Source organism: Eucalyptus grandis, chromosome 10 (assembly GCF_016545825.1).
Source record: "Eucalyptus grandis isolate ANBG69807.140 chromosome 10, ASM1654582v1, whole genome shotgun sequence".
In the NCBI taxonomy this organism is placed as follows: Eukaryota; Viridiplantae; Streptophyta; class Magnoliopsida; order Myrtales; family Myrtaceae; genus Eucalyptus; species Eucalyptus grandis.
In genome coordinates, this window is record NC_052621.1 from 8,248,879 (window position 1) to 8,265,393 (window position 16,515).

The 16,515-nt window shown below is 41.4% G+C and overlaps 1 protein-coding gene across 1 annotated transcript; it reads right to left on the reverse strand.

Moving 5' to 3' along the window:
* Positions 1-2,877: 2,877 nt before the first annotated feature.
* LOC104421533 (copper-transporting ATPase HMA4) lies at positions 2,878-14,697 on the reverse strand. Its single transcript, XM_010033515.3, is given in 10 exon segments — positions 2,878-3,329; positions 3,331-3,567; positions 4,274-4,759; positions 5,047-5,169; positions 5,769-6,023; positions 11,244-11,411; positions 11,511-11,982; positions 12,128-12,873; positions 13,546-13,836; positions 14,467-14,697. Coding segments are annotated over 9 exon segments (2,931 nt in total). The 5' UTR covers positions 13,804-13,836; positions 14,467-14,697; the 3' UTR covers positions 2,878-3,143.
* Positions 14,698-16,515: the final 1,818 nt, after the last annotated feature.

Below are 16,515 nucleotides of genomic sequence, written 5' to 3' on the forward strand. Positions count from 1 at the left end.
GCTCGCCTGAGCAGGAGGGTTTTGTCGGAAAAGAGGTTTTCCAATTAAGTGGGGGCCACTTCTGTTCTGTCGTACGCCCAGGAACCGATCGCCGGTACGCCACGTAATCATACGCATTTTTTATTGTAATTCCTGTATACATTCAAAGATTTTGATAAAGATTAAATTTAAAGAAATAATCGAATGGCAATTTTTAATGTATCACGAGAATAGCGATCCATTCTAACTCATAACCAAATTATAAATGATTATAAATTATTGTACAACTCATTTCTTCAAGATTGCGAAGCTCACGATAAATTATTATTTTCACAATACTAATAATCATTATGCCAAAGCCCTAAAATTTATGCTCGATCAGTTAATGGCCATTGATTTTCCAAAAAACAATTACTCAAGACAACAATAAATCACAGCTCTCTCGCATGTCATAAGGACGCATTCTAACGAGGCGTAAGTGTCAAGTGTGGTTCATATTATCATGGACAACATGAAGGTCTCACTCCTTGATTAGAAAGTCGGGGCTGCTAACAGGTTTTGCACGGGCAATGCCCTTGAGCCATTAGAGAGTTTTATAGTTGGAGCCTATTAAAAGGTATTGAGTATGTATAATTTATCTCTCTTACAATTAAGGGTTATAATTAGGGATAAGCATGGTTCTAAGGTAGAACTGGAATCCGAGAACCAGACTGATAGGAACCAGGTTCTAATGTATGCAGGATAGGTTTCAGGTTCCAAAAAATGAAGAACAACAGGTAAGTTCCAGATTCTTAGTTGGAGGAACTTGGAACTTGTAACATAAAACCTAAAATAAGTTTTAATATTTTTTTGATCCATATCTTCCGTGTGATTTTCTAATATTCCATGCTATTCGATGATGAATATATAATTAGGAAGCACCAATCTAATTTCCATTTTATAGCTAAGATTTTTACTTTATTAATATTCATATTTTTCGTATATCTAAATATAAGTTATGAATAAATTGTAATCTTTCAAATAATAACATAAGTGAGACCTGAGTAGACTTTGGAACCAATGACAGGATAGGTTCCAAGTCTAAGGTATGCAAGGTAGGTTTTAAGTTCCAAAAAATGAAGAACTTATTTCAACTGATAGGTTCCAAGTTCAAAATAGAATCTGTACGGAACTTAGAACCATTCACCTTTACTTTTATCTAATTGAATTCCTTGTCAAGAATTAATTTTCTTCTATTGATAGTTTTGTTTATTTTGCACTCTTTTTGATAAATGACAAGCTTATTTATAATTATTGCATTCATTTTCGTGTTGTTTAACAAAAAAAAAAAAAAAAAAAAATCCTATTAGACCCTGGAACCTATGACGGAATAGGTTCCAGGTTCTAAAAAATAAAGAACCTGTATCCAAGAATAGGTTTCAAGTTCTAGGCGAAACATGTAAGGAATCTAGAACCGCTCACCCCTAATTATAATAGACAATTGTGGGGTTCTACTTATAATAGAATTCTATATTAGATGTAAACCTAGTTTAAAGGCAAATCAGAATAAACCTTATATATTGATTTCTCTTTCTCATTTTTACCCTTTATTTTATTGTGTTTAAATGCCTATTCCTAACATCAAATAGCCAGTTACAATTCGGTAAGAATCTTTCGTTTCTAATTTTCATTTGAAAAAGTGTCCTTTTTACACGAATACTTCTTCTCTCGACCCACAAAAAGTTCCCTCGCGCTGCATGTCAATGGACCATATACATCGAATTTAGCGTCCGAAGTTTGCATAATTATTATGGCCATCGCTTTTCTAATAGTAGAATAGGAAAAAATTCACAACGTGATGAGCGTCCGAGAAATCATATTCCGTGCATTTTAGGCGATCCTAACGGAGTTTCATCAAAAAGCCCAGGGTCCGTCTGGAAACCACTTCCCAAAGCCCTTTGGAGGCGTAAAGATCCTTGGCAGCCAGCTCATTTGGCAAAAAATTTTGAACCCTCATTCTACAAACCTGCCTTGGGCTTTCGGTTTTTTCGGCATGCTCATCCCTCACACTGTTCGCATTTTTTTTTCCGAAATTATCCTCACGAATTTTTTGATTTTCTGGGTGCGTGCCCTTGTTGAGCACTGTTCATCTTCTCCGGGCATAGAGGGACGCTGCGACCTAGGCGATCGTCGTCGGAGATTCGGGCGACCTCCGCGAGTCGCAGATCCGGTGGCCAAATGCACGCGGTCGCTGACAACCGTCGCCTGCCGCACCGCGACCTCCGCACGGAGCTCGGCGGGCCGCACGACCCCACCGCGACCCGGATCGAGGCGGCGAGGTCCTCCCACGACCTCGACGCCTCGGATCGAGGTCTCCGAAGGTCGAGGCGACGTCGCGCGACCTTGCCGCTCCAGATCCGGGGTCGCCTGAGGTCGAGGCGGCGTCGCGCGACCTCGCCGCCCCAGATCCGGGGTCGCCGGAGGTCGCGACAACATCGCGCGACCTCACCGCCCCAGATCCGGAGTCATCGGAGGTCGCCAGTGATCACTGCCCTTGCTGGTCAATTTTTAAAATTTTTCTTTTGCTAATATTTTTTTATCACAAAAATCCTTTGTAAATGTAATTCCCCAAATACTATTTTGTTCAAAGTACTTCACAAAGGAGCTTTCAAAATACAATTTACCAAACACGGTTACATTTTGAAAAACACCTTAACATCTTTGCATTTTCCCAAAAACTTTCCCCAAAAATAGTTCCCAAACACACCCCACCCCATGATCTCCAGCCATGTATGGCCCGAAAAATGTCATCAAAAAGTTAGGAAAAGGCTCCCACCCAAGTTGAGCTATTCAACGTTTGCGTCTACTTATGCATTGCTTTTATTTACCATCACATCCACTGCCATTTACCACAAGGTGGAAAGAAGAAATAAGCCCCAACTATATGCTTATCGGATTTTACGACCATTTGTCAAACTACTTAACCGGATTTGATCGCAATACCCACTCGACGCGACGACCGGTCGAGGGTATGCGAAACAACATTTGCAATCTACAGCAGAAATTGGGATGCAAATATCTAAAAGCAGTCTATAGGAGCGAGGCACTTGCATTTTACCCGCTTGAACATGATTTATCACGTTAGCAAAGACGAAAATATGGAAAAGAGACAACGTGGGCGCATCTCAAGCGGATTTGGGGCAATAGTTCTGCCCTCGAGCATCGTGGACGTCCAAAGGCTTATTGTAAGACTGCAGCAGTAAAGAGGAACAGACCACGCTGAGGGAGGAAGCGGCCATGCAGGCACCGGCAAGCCAAGGCGGTAGGCGGATACCGGTGAATGGGTACAGGATGCCGGCGGCGATTGGCATGGCCGAGAACATTGTAGCCGAGGGCCCACACGTAATTGAGTCGGATGCGCGACATAGTCTTCCTGGATAGATGGATAGCAGTTATCACGTCCTCCAGGTTGCTTTTGATGAGAACTATGTCGGCCGCTTCTATGGCAACGTCGGTGCCTGCACCAATCGCCATGCCGACGTCTGCTGCAACCAAGGCCGGTGAATCGTTGATTCCATCTCCCACCATTGCCACTGTCATCCCTTTCATCTGCATCCGATTTAAATTTTAAGTAGTCAGATACGTAGCATATGCATAAATGGGGTAGAAGCAGGACAACTTCCTCAGAGAGTTCAGGCGCATGAGCGGTATATTAGTAAGCATAAGACAAAATAAACAGAAGGAGCCTTGAGAATCAAACTCGTTACCTATGCTCAAATAACGTTAGACAGTTCTAAAAGCTAAAGGTTGTGGAGAAGTGAATTCTGAGATATTTTTGTTCAAAAGACCCTGAATTCCTCATTTGCCTCCTTGATTATGATCAAATGTCATGCATTGTGCTTAAAAGCCAAAATCAACCTATGAGTAAGGAGTGTCAGAGTATTTAAATGTTTAAATTACGCCCTTATCTATTGACTTAAGTTTCAGATGAGTTGGTAGTAATCTCACGACAGTTCTACACTAAACCGTCCAACTCTGTCAAATCCCAATATGATGCATAAATCTGCCATCAAAACTGATGCATCGTGATATAAATTTTGTAAAAACTCCAGAAGGGATAGAACTGCCTGTGAGATCATGTTCACAATTATTGTACAAAACACGTCCGCTCATACCTAGGACCCTACTTTCGATCTAAAGAATCCTTAGCAACACGAAATGCTCGCTCAAGCCAACTAATTAACCTTGGACCATATAATAATAACCATTTAAGATTGACATGGTCCACTTTAGAACCAAGGTGAGATAAGGATACCTGCAAATCTTTGATCCTATCAGCCTTTCCTACAGGGTCTGTCTCAGCAAAAACCTCCTGGATACCGACTTGCTTTGATATAGCCTTCGCTGTGGCCCAGTTATCACCGGTCACCATGATACTTGAGATGCCCATTGAGTGAAGAAAGGATATGACCCGCCCAGCCTCTGGCTTTACTGGATCAGTTACCGCAAAAGCCCCAGCAATCTTTCCGTCAATGGCAACAAGCACACAACTACGAGCCATTTGCTCATTTTCTGAAAGGTAGTCCTGAACCTCATGACCAATAGCCACATTAGAGGCCTGCATGAGCTTCCTGTTGCCGACTAGAACAACTTTTTCTCCCACTTTTCCACTCACCCCAGCTCCTGGGTGCACCTCAAAGTCCTTGACCTCTGCATTATGGTCAGTGCTGGATCCAAAGTTCTTGCGGAGCCTCTTTGCATGTTCCATGACAGCTTTTGCTATTGGGTGTTCACTATTCACCTACGTATTACAGAAAGCCAATGAATCACAAAAAGAGCACTGCATAAATACATGATATCATCTAAATGGATGCAAGTCTACTTGAACAAAATAATCTGAGGTCACTTCTTTGAAATATTAGCAATTTCCACTGAAAAAGTAAAATGTTGAGATTGAATAGTGGCGTGTCAGAAGATTCTCCCGAATTACGCCCACTTCATAAGTTTTTTCCATTACCACTTTAACATATATGTGCTTAATATTCCAACTCTCATTTGAAGACACTTTACTACAATAGGGAGACACACCTCTGCAGCCGTAGCCAGGTCACAGAACTCCTCCATTGAGTAGGAGGAGAAGAGAACAGCACTAACCACCGCAGGCTTTCCAATAGTCAATGTTCCTGTCTTATCAAACACTACTGTTTTCACCTGCAGACAGTAAAATATAAATATATTGCATATTAGAGAAGTTCATATATTAGAAAAGATATGGGAAAGGAGCTCACAACAGATTCAAGCCATGTACAGTATAGATTTATCCTTAACACGTCTAGCTTCAACAGCATGCACTTAAAGTCATTCTCAAGGAAATTGCAATTTGCAAAGTAATTCAAGAATTTGTAATCAATAGAACACTGTCCTCTATCTTTGGGACAGGACAAAAGAAAAAAAATGGTTGGTGGCATTCATGTCTTGACAGCTCATGTGCTCAGAATGCAACATCTGAACTATGAAGCAATTATTACTAACTAACGTAATCACCAGTGGAAAGAAATAAAGTGAAAAGAACTTTCTTTAGCATACTTAAAAGACATTCAAAATGACAATGTGGTAGTGTTTACAGATCTGGTCACTTCCCCCTTGAAACAAGAACCAACTGCTAAAACAGATACTAAAAAAAGCAAGAAAGGCTTGTCTGGAATAGTAAGACAGTGAACAAAGCAGCACGCATTCTTCAGGAGTAAATGAATGTCTGCATTCCAAGTAATAATATTGCTTATTTCCCAAATGGTGGTTTCATATCCTACCTTGTGTGCCTTTTCAAGTGCATCTCCACCTTTGATAAGCACACCTTGTGAAGCACCCTTGCCAGTGGCAACCATGACAGCTGTGGGAGTTGCTAGTCCAAGGGCACAAGGACAGGCAACCACAAGTACGGAAATACCAAACTGCAGAGCAAGTTCAAATCCATCCATTGCTTTCGGTATCCACCATTTAGGATAGAGACCAATTAGTCCAAGGATAAACCATCCCAGCCATGTAAAAAATGCCAACACAACAACCTGTTTATAGAAGAGAAGAAATCATAATTAATTGATTCATTATCATTAAAAAGAAAAGCAAGAGTAAACACTAAAAATATTGCCACCATTAAGCATTTTACTATTCAAGGTAGTGAATTTTGTGCTTCCACTATGCCCAGTAATTAGAAAAAAGCAGTGGCTGCTTTAAAAAACCAAGGTCTATAAACATTGCTCAGCCTTGAACGTATTAATTTCACTAGATGTGTGACTTCTATATATTGAGATCAACCATGGCCAAGTATTCCATGAGCTACACCTCAACTTTTTTCGCTTCTACCTAGCATTATTCCCTTCAAAACTAAGGTCCAAAGTTAAGTGAATTGTTTCGGCAAAGGAATGCTAGGTATACATGTCAAGTACAATATTGTTGAAAATTAGAATCAGATTTTCCAGATCTTCCAGATCTTCTAGATTTTCAAGATTTTATTTTTTCAGATTTTGTTTGTTAGTATTTAGGAATTTGTCTACTGTGTTTTTCGGATGCTACAGCTATAAAAAGGTTAGATGTCTCATGTAAATATTTATTTTTTAGAGAATAAAACTCAAAGTAATTTCTCCTAAAATTCTTCATGGTATCAGAGCACAATCTAGACCATTCTCTTCTACCTTATTTCTGAGAGTTTCCACCATGACAAAATACCCTAGAGCTGCCATGGCAAGCGAGGTTGAGAGTGAAACCTTAGACCCTAGAGCTTAGAACTCTCCTCACATTATCCAACCTATCAACGTATTCGAAGGTGGAACTCTTCTCATCACCGGTCATAAACTTACGGGTCACAACTTCAATCAATGGTCCCATCCTGTCATGATTTTCATTTGCGGAAAAGGTAAAGAAGATTACCTAACTAGAGCTGCCGTACAACCTAAGGAGACGAGCCAAATTATCGAACATGGAAGGCGGAAAATAACATGGTGATGTGCTGGCTGCTGAATTCAATAACAAATGAAACAGGGGAGAATTTCATGTACTACAAGACAGCAAAGGAAATTCGGGATGCTGTTCATGAAACTTATTCAAACAAAGATAACACCTCGGCCATTTTTCGAGATCAAGGGCATTCTCCATGACTTAAGGCAAGGGGAATCTTCTGTCACTGATTATTTTAACCAACTCATACGTCATTAGCAGCAACTTGACATGCTGGAAGATGTGATGTGGAGTTGTCCTGAAGATAGCAAGCGGTACAAGTAGATTCAAGATCAAGAACACATCTACAAATTTTTGTTAGGCTTGAATCAAGAGCTTGATGAGGTATGTGGACGAATTCTGAGCATAAAGCCCCTACCTAATGTACGAGAAGTTTTTGCTTGACATGTTAGAAGATGTGATGTGGAGTTGTCCTGAAGATAGCAAGCAATACAAGCAGATTCAAGATCAAGAACGCATCTACAAATTTTTTTTAGGCTTGAATCAAGAGCTTGATGAGGTATGTGGACGAATTCTGAGCATAAAGCCCCTACCTAGTGTACGCAAGAAGTTTTTGCTAAGGTCAGGAGAGAAGAGACTTGGCGAAAGGTGATGCTTGGTTCTTCAAACAACCAGACCAATCCAACAAATTCTGCTCTAATAGCTCGAGGATCTCAACCATCCTACAGTTGAGGCACTCAATCAAACAGCAACAACCAGCGAAGGGGTGGTTGTCCATGGTGTGATCATTGCAAACGAACGGGTCACACAAAAGACACATGCTGAAAAATTCATGGTCAGCCAGATGATCGGAAGCCATCAGCCTCACATCCTACTCAAAATCGAGAGAGCAAAAGCAACGTAATCCAAACCGAAATAATCGCTTCGGTAGATTCGAGTCCCTTCAACAAAGAGCAGTTGGAGATGCTAAAAAAACTGCTACAATAATCAGTTCAAAAGGCAACCCATCCAGAAAGGGTTAGTACAACAACGATAGCTCAACGAGGTAATTCTCTAAATGCCTTTAATGCTAAACAGGAGAAAATTATATCTTGGGTTGTAGATTCAAGAACATCCGACCACATAACCGGAAATATCACGGTGTTTAACGAGTACAATCCATGTCAAAATGGCACTAGTGTTCAAATTGCTGATGGTTCTTGCTCAAAGGTGGTTGGTGTTGGATCAGTGGTTATTTCAAAAGATATAACACTGAATTCAGGATTATTTATTCCCAAACTCAGCTATAATCTTCTCAACATCAGCAAGTTAACCAAAGATTTAGGCTGCATTACTAAATTTTTCCCACACTCATGTGAATTTCAAGTTTTGGACTCGGGGATAACGATTGGCAGTGCTGAGATGGATGTGGGTCTCTACCTCCTGCAAGTAAAAGCCTCAGAATGGAAAAACAATATGTCATGTGTAGCATCTCGTGCTAAAGAAGAGAGTGACGTAAGATTGTGGCACTATAGGTTAAGCCATCCAAATTTCTCGTACTTAAAAAGGTTGCTACCTTCTTTGTTCAATAAAGATTTAATAAAACTTCAATATGAGGTGTGTCAATTATCCAAACATACTCGTAGTTCGTATCTTTAGCAACTTTATAAGTCTTCTCATCCATTTCACATGATTCATAGTGATATTTGGGGACCTTCTCATGTCAATAACATTTCTGGTTTTATATGGTTTGTTACTTTCATTGATGATCATACAAGACTCACTTAGCTTTTCCTAATGAAAGAAAAATCAGATATTGACCAAATTTTTTAAACCTTCAATCTAATGATCCAAACCCAATTCAACACAAAAATCCAAATTTTCAAAACGGATAATGAGAGAAAATACTTTTACTCACAACTCGGGTCATATCTAAATAGCCATGGTATCATACATATTAGCTCTTGTGTAGAGACTTCACAACAGAATGGAGTAGCGGAGAGGAAAAATAGACGTCTTTTGAAAGTCGTTCGTTCTCTTATGTTAACCACCCATGTTTCTAAACATTTTTGGGGAGAAGCAGTGTTGACAGCCACATATCTCATCAATTGTATGCCTTCCCATGTCCTAGATTTTCAAACACCATTTCAGAGTCTACTTCGTACCTACCCACATATTCGTTTTGCCTCATTTATCCCACTCAAAGTATTCGGTTGCACAGCTTTTGTTTATATAAATCAGCAACATCGTAGCAAGCTAGATCCTAAGTCTCTCAAATGTGTGTTTCTAGGATACGCTTCAAATCAAAGTGGATATAAGTGTTATTGCCCACAAATAAAGCGTTTTTATACATCAGAGATGTTACCTTCTTCGAGCACCAGCCCTTCCACTCCAAAAATACCATTCAGGGGGAGAGTTGTGAAGAATATTATTTTTGGGACATTTTTTATTCACTCGAGTCACAACAAACAAATACCGACTCTCTGCTTGTCTTTCGTGTCTACCCATTCCAACGTTCGAAAGTCATCTAACATCCGAAAGTCTTTCATGTATACCCATTCAAGATGCTACACAAGACCAAAATAAAAAGGTAATTGTCTACTCTAGGCGGAAAATTCAAAAGGAGTTGGAGGACCGTACTACATCAAAGCCAGCTCAAGAGACAAACCTGAGTTCAAGACCCACAATAGATGAAGGTAATGCTCCTATAAGCTCAGAAAATTTTGCTATACTTGATGATCTTGATCAGCCCATTGCTCTTAGGACAGAGAAGAGACAATGCACTCAACATTCAATTAACAATTTTGTGTCTTATGAAAAGTTGTCTCCTAAATACGGGGCATTTGTTTCAACGTTGAGCAATATTCAAATTCCCAAGAATATCCAGGAGGCACTTGCTCAATCCGAGTGGAAAAAAGCAATTCTTGAGGAAATTCATGTACTTGAAAAGAATAATACTTGGGAATACACAAAATTGCCAGCTGAGAAGAAATTGGTGGGATGTAAGTGAGTCTTTACAGTTAAGCACAATGCTAATGGTAGTGTTGATTGTTTCAAGACAAGGCTGGTTGTTAAGGGATTCACGCAATCATATGGTATAGACTACGAAGAAACCTTCGCTCCGGTGGCCAAACTAAACTCCATTTGGGTGTTGCTCTCCCTTGCCGCTAACTTGGACTGGCCCCTACATCAATTAGACATAAAATGCCTTCTTGAATAGGGAATTGGAGGAAGAAGTCTTTATGGAGGTTCCACTGGGAATTGACACTAAAGAGAGCTTCAACAAGGTATGCAAATTCAAGAAATCCCTATACGGCCTAAAGCAATCACCTGGTGCTTGGTTCAAGAGGTTAACAAGAGTCGTTAAAAAGCTAAATTTTATTCAATGTCAAACAAATTATACAATGTTTGTCAAGAAGTCAGCTGAAGGTAAAAGAGCAATAATAATTGTATACGTCGATGATATAATCCTAACTGGTAGCAATCTGAAGGAGATTGGAAAACTGAAGAATATTTTAGCAGAAAAATTTGAGGTTAAAAACCTAGGTCAACTCAAATATTTCCTAGGTATAAAGGTAACTCGATCACGGAAAGGAATTGCAATTTCCCAACGCAAATATAATCTTGATCTTTTAAACGAAACTGGTATGCTTGGATGTAAACCAACTGACACACTGATGGATTCTACAAATAAAATCGAGATGGAAGAAGGACTATTAACGAACAAAGGGAGGTATCAAAGATTAATTGGCAAACTAATCTATCTCTCGCATACTCGGCCAGACATTGGTTTTGCAATAAGTATGGTTAGTAGATACAAGAACCAACCAACAGAGAAACACATGCAGGCAGTTTTTCGAATCTTACAGTACTTGAAGAAAAGTCCTGGAAGAGCACTCTAGTTTAAGAAAACGGAGGAGAGAAACGTAGAGATATTCACGGACGCAGATTGAGCTGGATCTCTCATGGACCGAAGGTCGACAACAGGATATTGTACCTTCATGTGGGGCAACATGGTTACTTGAAAAAGCAAGAAACAACCTGTTGTTGCCAAGCAACTCCAGGATGACAAAATGAAAGAAGGCACGGACATATCTCCAAAAAGTGATGATGTGAAAACAGCAACTCTAATAGAGAACTCAGTCTGCAAGCTTTACAGGCTACCAGATTGGGAAAATGAATTTCTTGCGAATCATATCTCCAAAGTGTGAAACTGAACTGGTCTCCACAACACTAAAATGAGAAAAGTAAAAGAACTATGCCTTGAAAATGAACAACCCGGTTTGTAATCACAAAGAAATATTATCGATCAACAATGTAACTACATAAAGTAGGACCAAAGAAAGACTTACTGTTGGCACGAAAAATCTTGAAATTTGGTCTGCTAGTTTCTGAACAGGTGCTCTTGCAAGCTGAGCAGCTTCAACCAGCTGAACTATTTGAGAAAGTGCTGTCTCCGACCCAACATGAGTGGCCTTCACTAGTAAGCATCCATTCTCATTCATGGTTCCACCAATGACCTATGCATCCAAATAAAGGACAGGTGAGGTGCCAGTTAAAATTGCAGTGCAAATATAACTCTAGTGTATGAGATGCCAAGCAGGAACACAAGGCGGTACCTTATCACCAGGTCTTTTACCAACTGGCGTAGCCTCCCCTGTGATCATACTTTCATTGACATGGCTTTGGCCAGTGATGACAATCCCATCAACAGGAACCTTTGAGCCAGGAATAATCTTGAATACGTCATTCCTTTGAATAAGTTGAGTGCTAATTTCCTCCTCTGAAATTACATTCCCATCATTATCCAACTTAACCAAACAAGCTGTATCAGGTGCCAGATCAGTCAACTTGGCTAAAGCATCTGAGGTTTTTCCTTTAGCCACAATCTCCAAATATTTCCCCAAGAGGATAAAGGATATCAACATGGAACTTGTTTCAAAAAAGTCTTGCCCTTCGAATTTATCGGAAATCAATGCCTTTATCATGACATATACAGAATAAAAGTACGCAGCATTGGTGCCCAGTGCAACCAGAACATCCATATTAGTTGATTTTCGTCTCAATGCGTGGTACGCCCCCACGTAAAACCTAGAAAATATCCAAAATCAGAAAAGTTAGTTGATTCTCGGAAGTAACCTTGACATCATTCGCCATCCAACAAACAGCTTCTGTAAGTGTGAAAACTCAACACAGCACAATCAATAATTAAAACTTTGGGAAAACATTTTCTTACCTTCGACCAATGACAAACTGCACCGGAGTGCAAAGCATCCATCTCAGGAGCATCCCAATGCTGAGCATGTTGTATATCTTATACTCTAACCAGTTCCCATAAGGATGAAGCATTGGAAGTACCATAGAGAATATGAAAACTGGAACTGAAAAGAGGCAGCTCAACAAGAATTGGTTTCTATACATCCGTACTTCCTCTTGTTGCTCAGATTCTCTACGTCTTGGAGCAATATAGAGGCTTGCATTGTATGATTTAGACCCATGGCTAGCTTCCTTTATGCAGTGTATTAAGGACCTTGGACCGGTAAGGTCTGGGTCATAGGCGATAACAACCTTTTCTCCTGCCAAATCCATCTCAACTTCATTCACACCTTCAGCCAACTCAAGGGTGGTCTGAATAACAGCTGCATCTTCCGGGCAATTCACTCCTTCGAGTTTCAGATGCACTTTGTTCAGATCATTACCCGTTGTGATAAGATCAGCCCCAAAACCAGCATCTTCTATAGCTTCAATGATGCGGTTGGTGTCGGTAATGTTTCCATCATAGTGGACCTTTGCTTCTTCTAGAGCTAGACCAACCACAGCTTTTTTCACTCCATCAACCATTGAAAGGGCCCTTTCAACAGACTCGGAGCAGCTAGTGCATGCCATTCCTTTGATTCTAAGACGACATACCACAATATCTTGTTCTGGAAATTCTGAAACTGCAAAACCTGCTTCCTCGATGCACTCCTTAATCTTTCTTGCCTAATAATAGAGCCATAAATTTGCTGTTTCTCATTAACAAGGCAGAATGAATGGATCACAAGCAAAATAGAGAGCACTTCTTATAAAAGTACAATTAAAGAGAAGAGAGCCAGATAGAAAGACAGACAGACAGATAGATAAATAGGTACTTTCTTTTCATTGATGCAACTTTCTCTGGTTTCTGTAAGGTTTTGGGAAAAAATTTGCAAAGAGATCAAAAAGTTCATTTCTTCTCACCACAAATCCATCTCCAGAACTTGTTATCATAAAATTAACACACAGGATAAACTAAAAACATTCTCAAAGAAGTGTCATTAAACACGCGCGCGCGCGCGCATTCTCTGGGTGTGCACTGCCACAGACTTGATCCACTACACTCTCTATAGATGAACACAATCTCTGCAATTTCTTGCTCTTCAATATTATTTTGGTGCTAAAAAATGGGGATGATCTAGACTTAGTATCCCAAGTCACCTAAGAAGAGAAAAATGCTATCATTTCTAGTGAAACTTAGATCATGTTCAACTTAATAATTTGAAAAAACAACACTGAGAGAAGAGATTGCAAATAACTCACACACAATCTAGTTGGACAAAGGACCGTAACAAAGACTGTGCCCTAAGGTTTCACTGTACGGAGAACAGCTTGGGTTTAACGTCACAGCAGACTTACATTAATTAGCTCGGGAATATATGTCACTGCAGCATGGCCTTGAAGTGGCGACACCGAAACACTCTCAACCCCATTAAGCTTTCCAACAGCTGATTCTATAGAAACTGCGCAGGATGCGCACTTGATATCACTTACTTTGAACGAAACACTCCGTACTCTGTCATCTTTTCTATGATCTGTTGTGCTCAAAGAGGCGGTCACACCATCAGCAGGTCGCAACAGAGGCGCCTTGAGGTCATCCTTCCCATTTGGTTGCATTTTAATTTTTCAGAGTTTTAATACTACCTAATCCTGCAAAAGAAAAGAAAAGAAAAGAAAATTTAACAAAATACTGGAGTTACACAATCCAGCCTTTCTATAGCTAGATGAAAATTGCAGTTCATCCATCATGCAGCGATTACAAAATGTGAAAGAATATTGCTAACAGATTTTATCTATCACCAATATATATATATATAGCAAAATTGCTGCAGCAAGGAGCTCCAATTCCAGGTGATCTTCAAAAATAAATCGGCGACAGACATTTGACAACTACACGACACTGGAACATGCACGTTTTCGACTGCAGTACTAAATCATGAAACAAATTGGAGCGCATCGACTCTGTAAAGCACAATGATCAAGACAAACAGAGCAAGAAAAATGCTGTGTGAGGTCAACTTCGCGAGCGAAAATCAAAAGAACGAATTAAAGCACGGAGTGCAGAGTAACGGACCTCTCACAATCTCATCGGAAAAAGAAAAGAAAAAAGAAAGCAACGCTACGAAAAATAGAAAACCAGAGAACGATCATTGGAGAGCTGACGCAGCTCTTCAGAGCAACGAGCGATAGAGCGGCCGCGAAGCCCGTACACACAACAGAAGAAACACGCGTCCGCTTAACGCTATGAGAAGAAAAAAAGAGGGAGGGACAAGAAGAGACGCGGGATTCAAAGCAGCCAGGGGAACGAGTTCGCATCAGCGATGAGTCATCGATCAGGCCAAACAGACCGGCACAAACGAGCGTCCGCGCTAGGCTCAACCGAGCGATCACGCCAAGTCAAAACCGGCGGCCTCGTCGCCGGAGGAGCGTCTCCAGTAATAGCAACGCCGGACGCTGCCCGCCACCGCCATCAGAGAATCCGGGAGCGGAGCGGAGCAGAGCACGGGGGCAGCAAGCGCAATCAAACAGGGAGCCCCATATATATAAAAGAGCGCGCGTAGAGCACACGTACCGGAACGACGGCCCCGCGTCCTTCCGCCTGCTCTCCCTCTCTCTTTTCAAAAAAGGCGAAAGGCGAAAGGCGAAAGGCGAAAAGGAGAGGGCGTCCTGGGAGCGATGGGGATCGATCGCGTTAAAGCTCCGAGCCTGCTCTCCCTCTCTCTGCAAATTCTAGGGTTTTCCGGGAGGAAGAGAGAGAGACGAAACGGACAGAAAGCAGAGAGATGATGAGTCGCCTCGCTCCGTGACTCGCTCGCTCGCTCGCTATCTGTCTCGCTCCAGAAATCTCTTTGCGCGTGTGTAGAAATATTTCCCCGACTTTTTTTAAATTTTTGAATCCTTAACGTCTTCTTCCTCCTCTCCTTCTTCGCCCTCGCGGGCCTTCGTGGGTTGTCTCCATGAGCCACAACCGCCACGGCACTCGCGGGTGGGGGGCGCGAAATCCTGTTTCTGCCCCCCGCCCGCCCTGTGCCCACCATTTCCCCCCGGTTCCCACGTCGCGTCGTCGGTTTCCTCCACGCCGCTCCTCCCTCCTTTTTTTTATCCTTTTTTTCCACGCGTAATTGACTCGGTCTGATCTTTGATCCGGTATTTCGATCCTAGCCTTTCGTCGACCCATGGTACCAACCGAGGATCGGAGTCATGGGAACCGCCAGCCACCAGGGTCTCGGGTTCAACCCCGATGAGGCTCTAGGCTCGGGCATCTCAATCTCAGCTCTAGCCTGCATCAAGTCCTCGAACCTCGAAGTCCTAGGCCCAAGACAATTGGGTCTGACCCTAATGCTGGGAATTGGTCTTTCATGCCCCTTACTCACAAACATCATTAAATTTTATGAGTTCTATATAATAACCTCTCTAATCTAACGAGGAATGCGGAACGAATTTTAATTGATATCTAGTTCTCGGGCTAGTCTCAAAGCACCAAAGTCAAGTTTATCAAGTCCTAAATTGGCTCTGAAGTCGCAAGGATCGAAGTCTTGAGTTCGAGTTGCTGGGCACTAGGGTCTCGAGTCCAGTCCCAAGGAGGCTCTAGGCTCGGGCATCTCAATCTCAACTTTGGCCCGCATCACGTCCTCGACCCTTGAAATCCTAGGCTCATTTCTTATGAGATCCTAGGCCCGAGATATTCAGGTCCTTGGTATGGGATTCGAGGATCCGACCCTAGTGCATGAATTGGTCTTTCTGGTGCCTCCCTTGCACACGTCATTGAATTCATGGTTTTGGTGGATGGGCCCTTGGGTAATTTCACCGTGCGTGCTCGGCAAGGCAAGGCGGGAGAAATCGAAATTGGCCGTCCGCGGGAAACCGTCAATTGGCTAATTAAAGAGATGAGCAGATGAGATGATGCGAGTAATGAGACTTAAATTTGAATACTAACGTAACGGAAAGTGGGGTTCTAGTCCCCAGCTTTGATAAATCCGCAGCTTATAAAATAAAGAGTGATGCTTCAACGATTGCGATCGATTTTTAAATTCGTTTGTCAAGGGATGGAATCAACTTTTATTATAGATAAACTCAATTCAAAATAGATATGCTGGTGAACAAAGCCGGCCTCACAATCCATATGCTCCATTGTGGATTTAGATCAATTCCCATATATTTCTTTTTTGTCCTAGTGCTCTAACAGCTTGCAGGGTAAAACGAATGACAACCGCATGGATTATACTGTGAGTAATGCGGAAATTAATGGATTTTGTAATTCAAGTCGAACGTCAAGAGATAAAATTACCAAAGAAAATCATGAACGTTGGCCCTAAACTCCATTCAAAG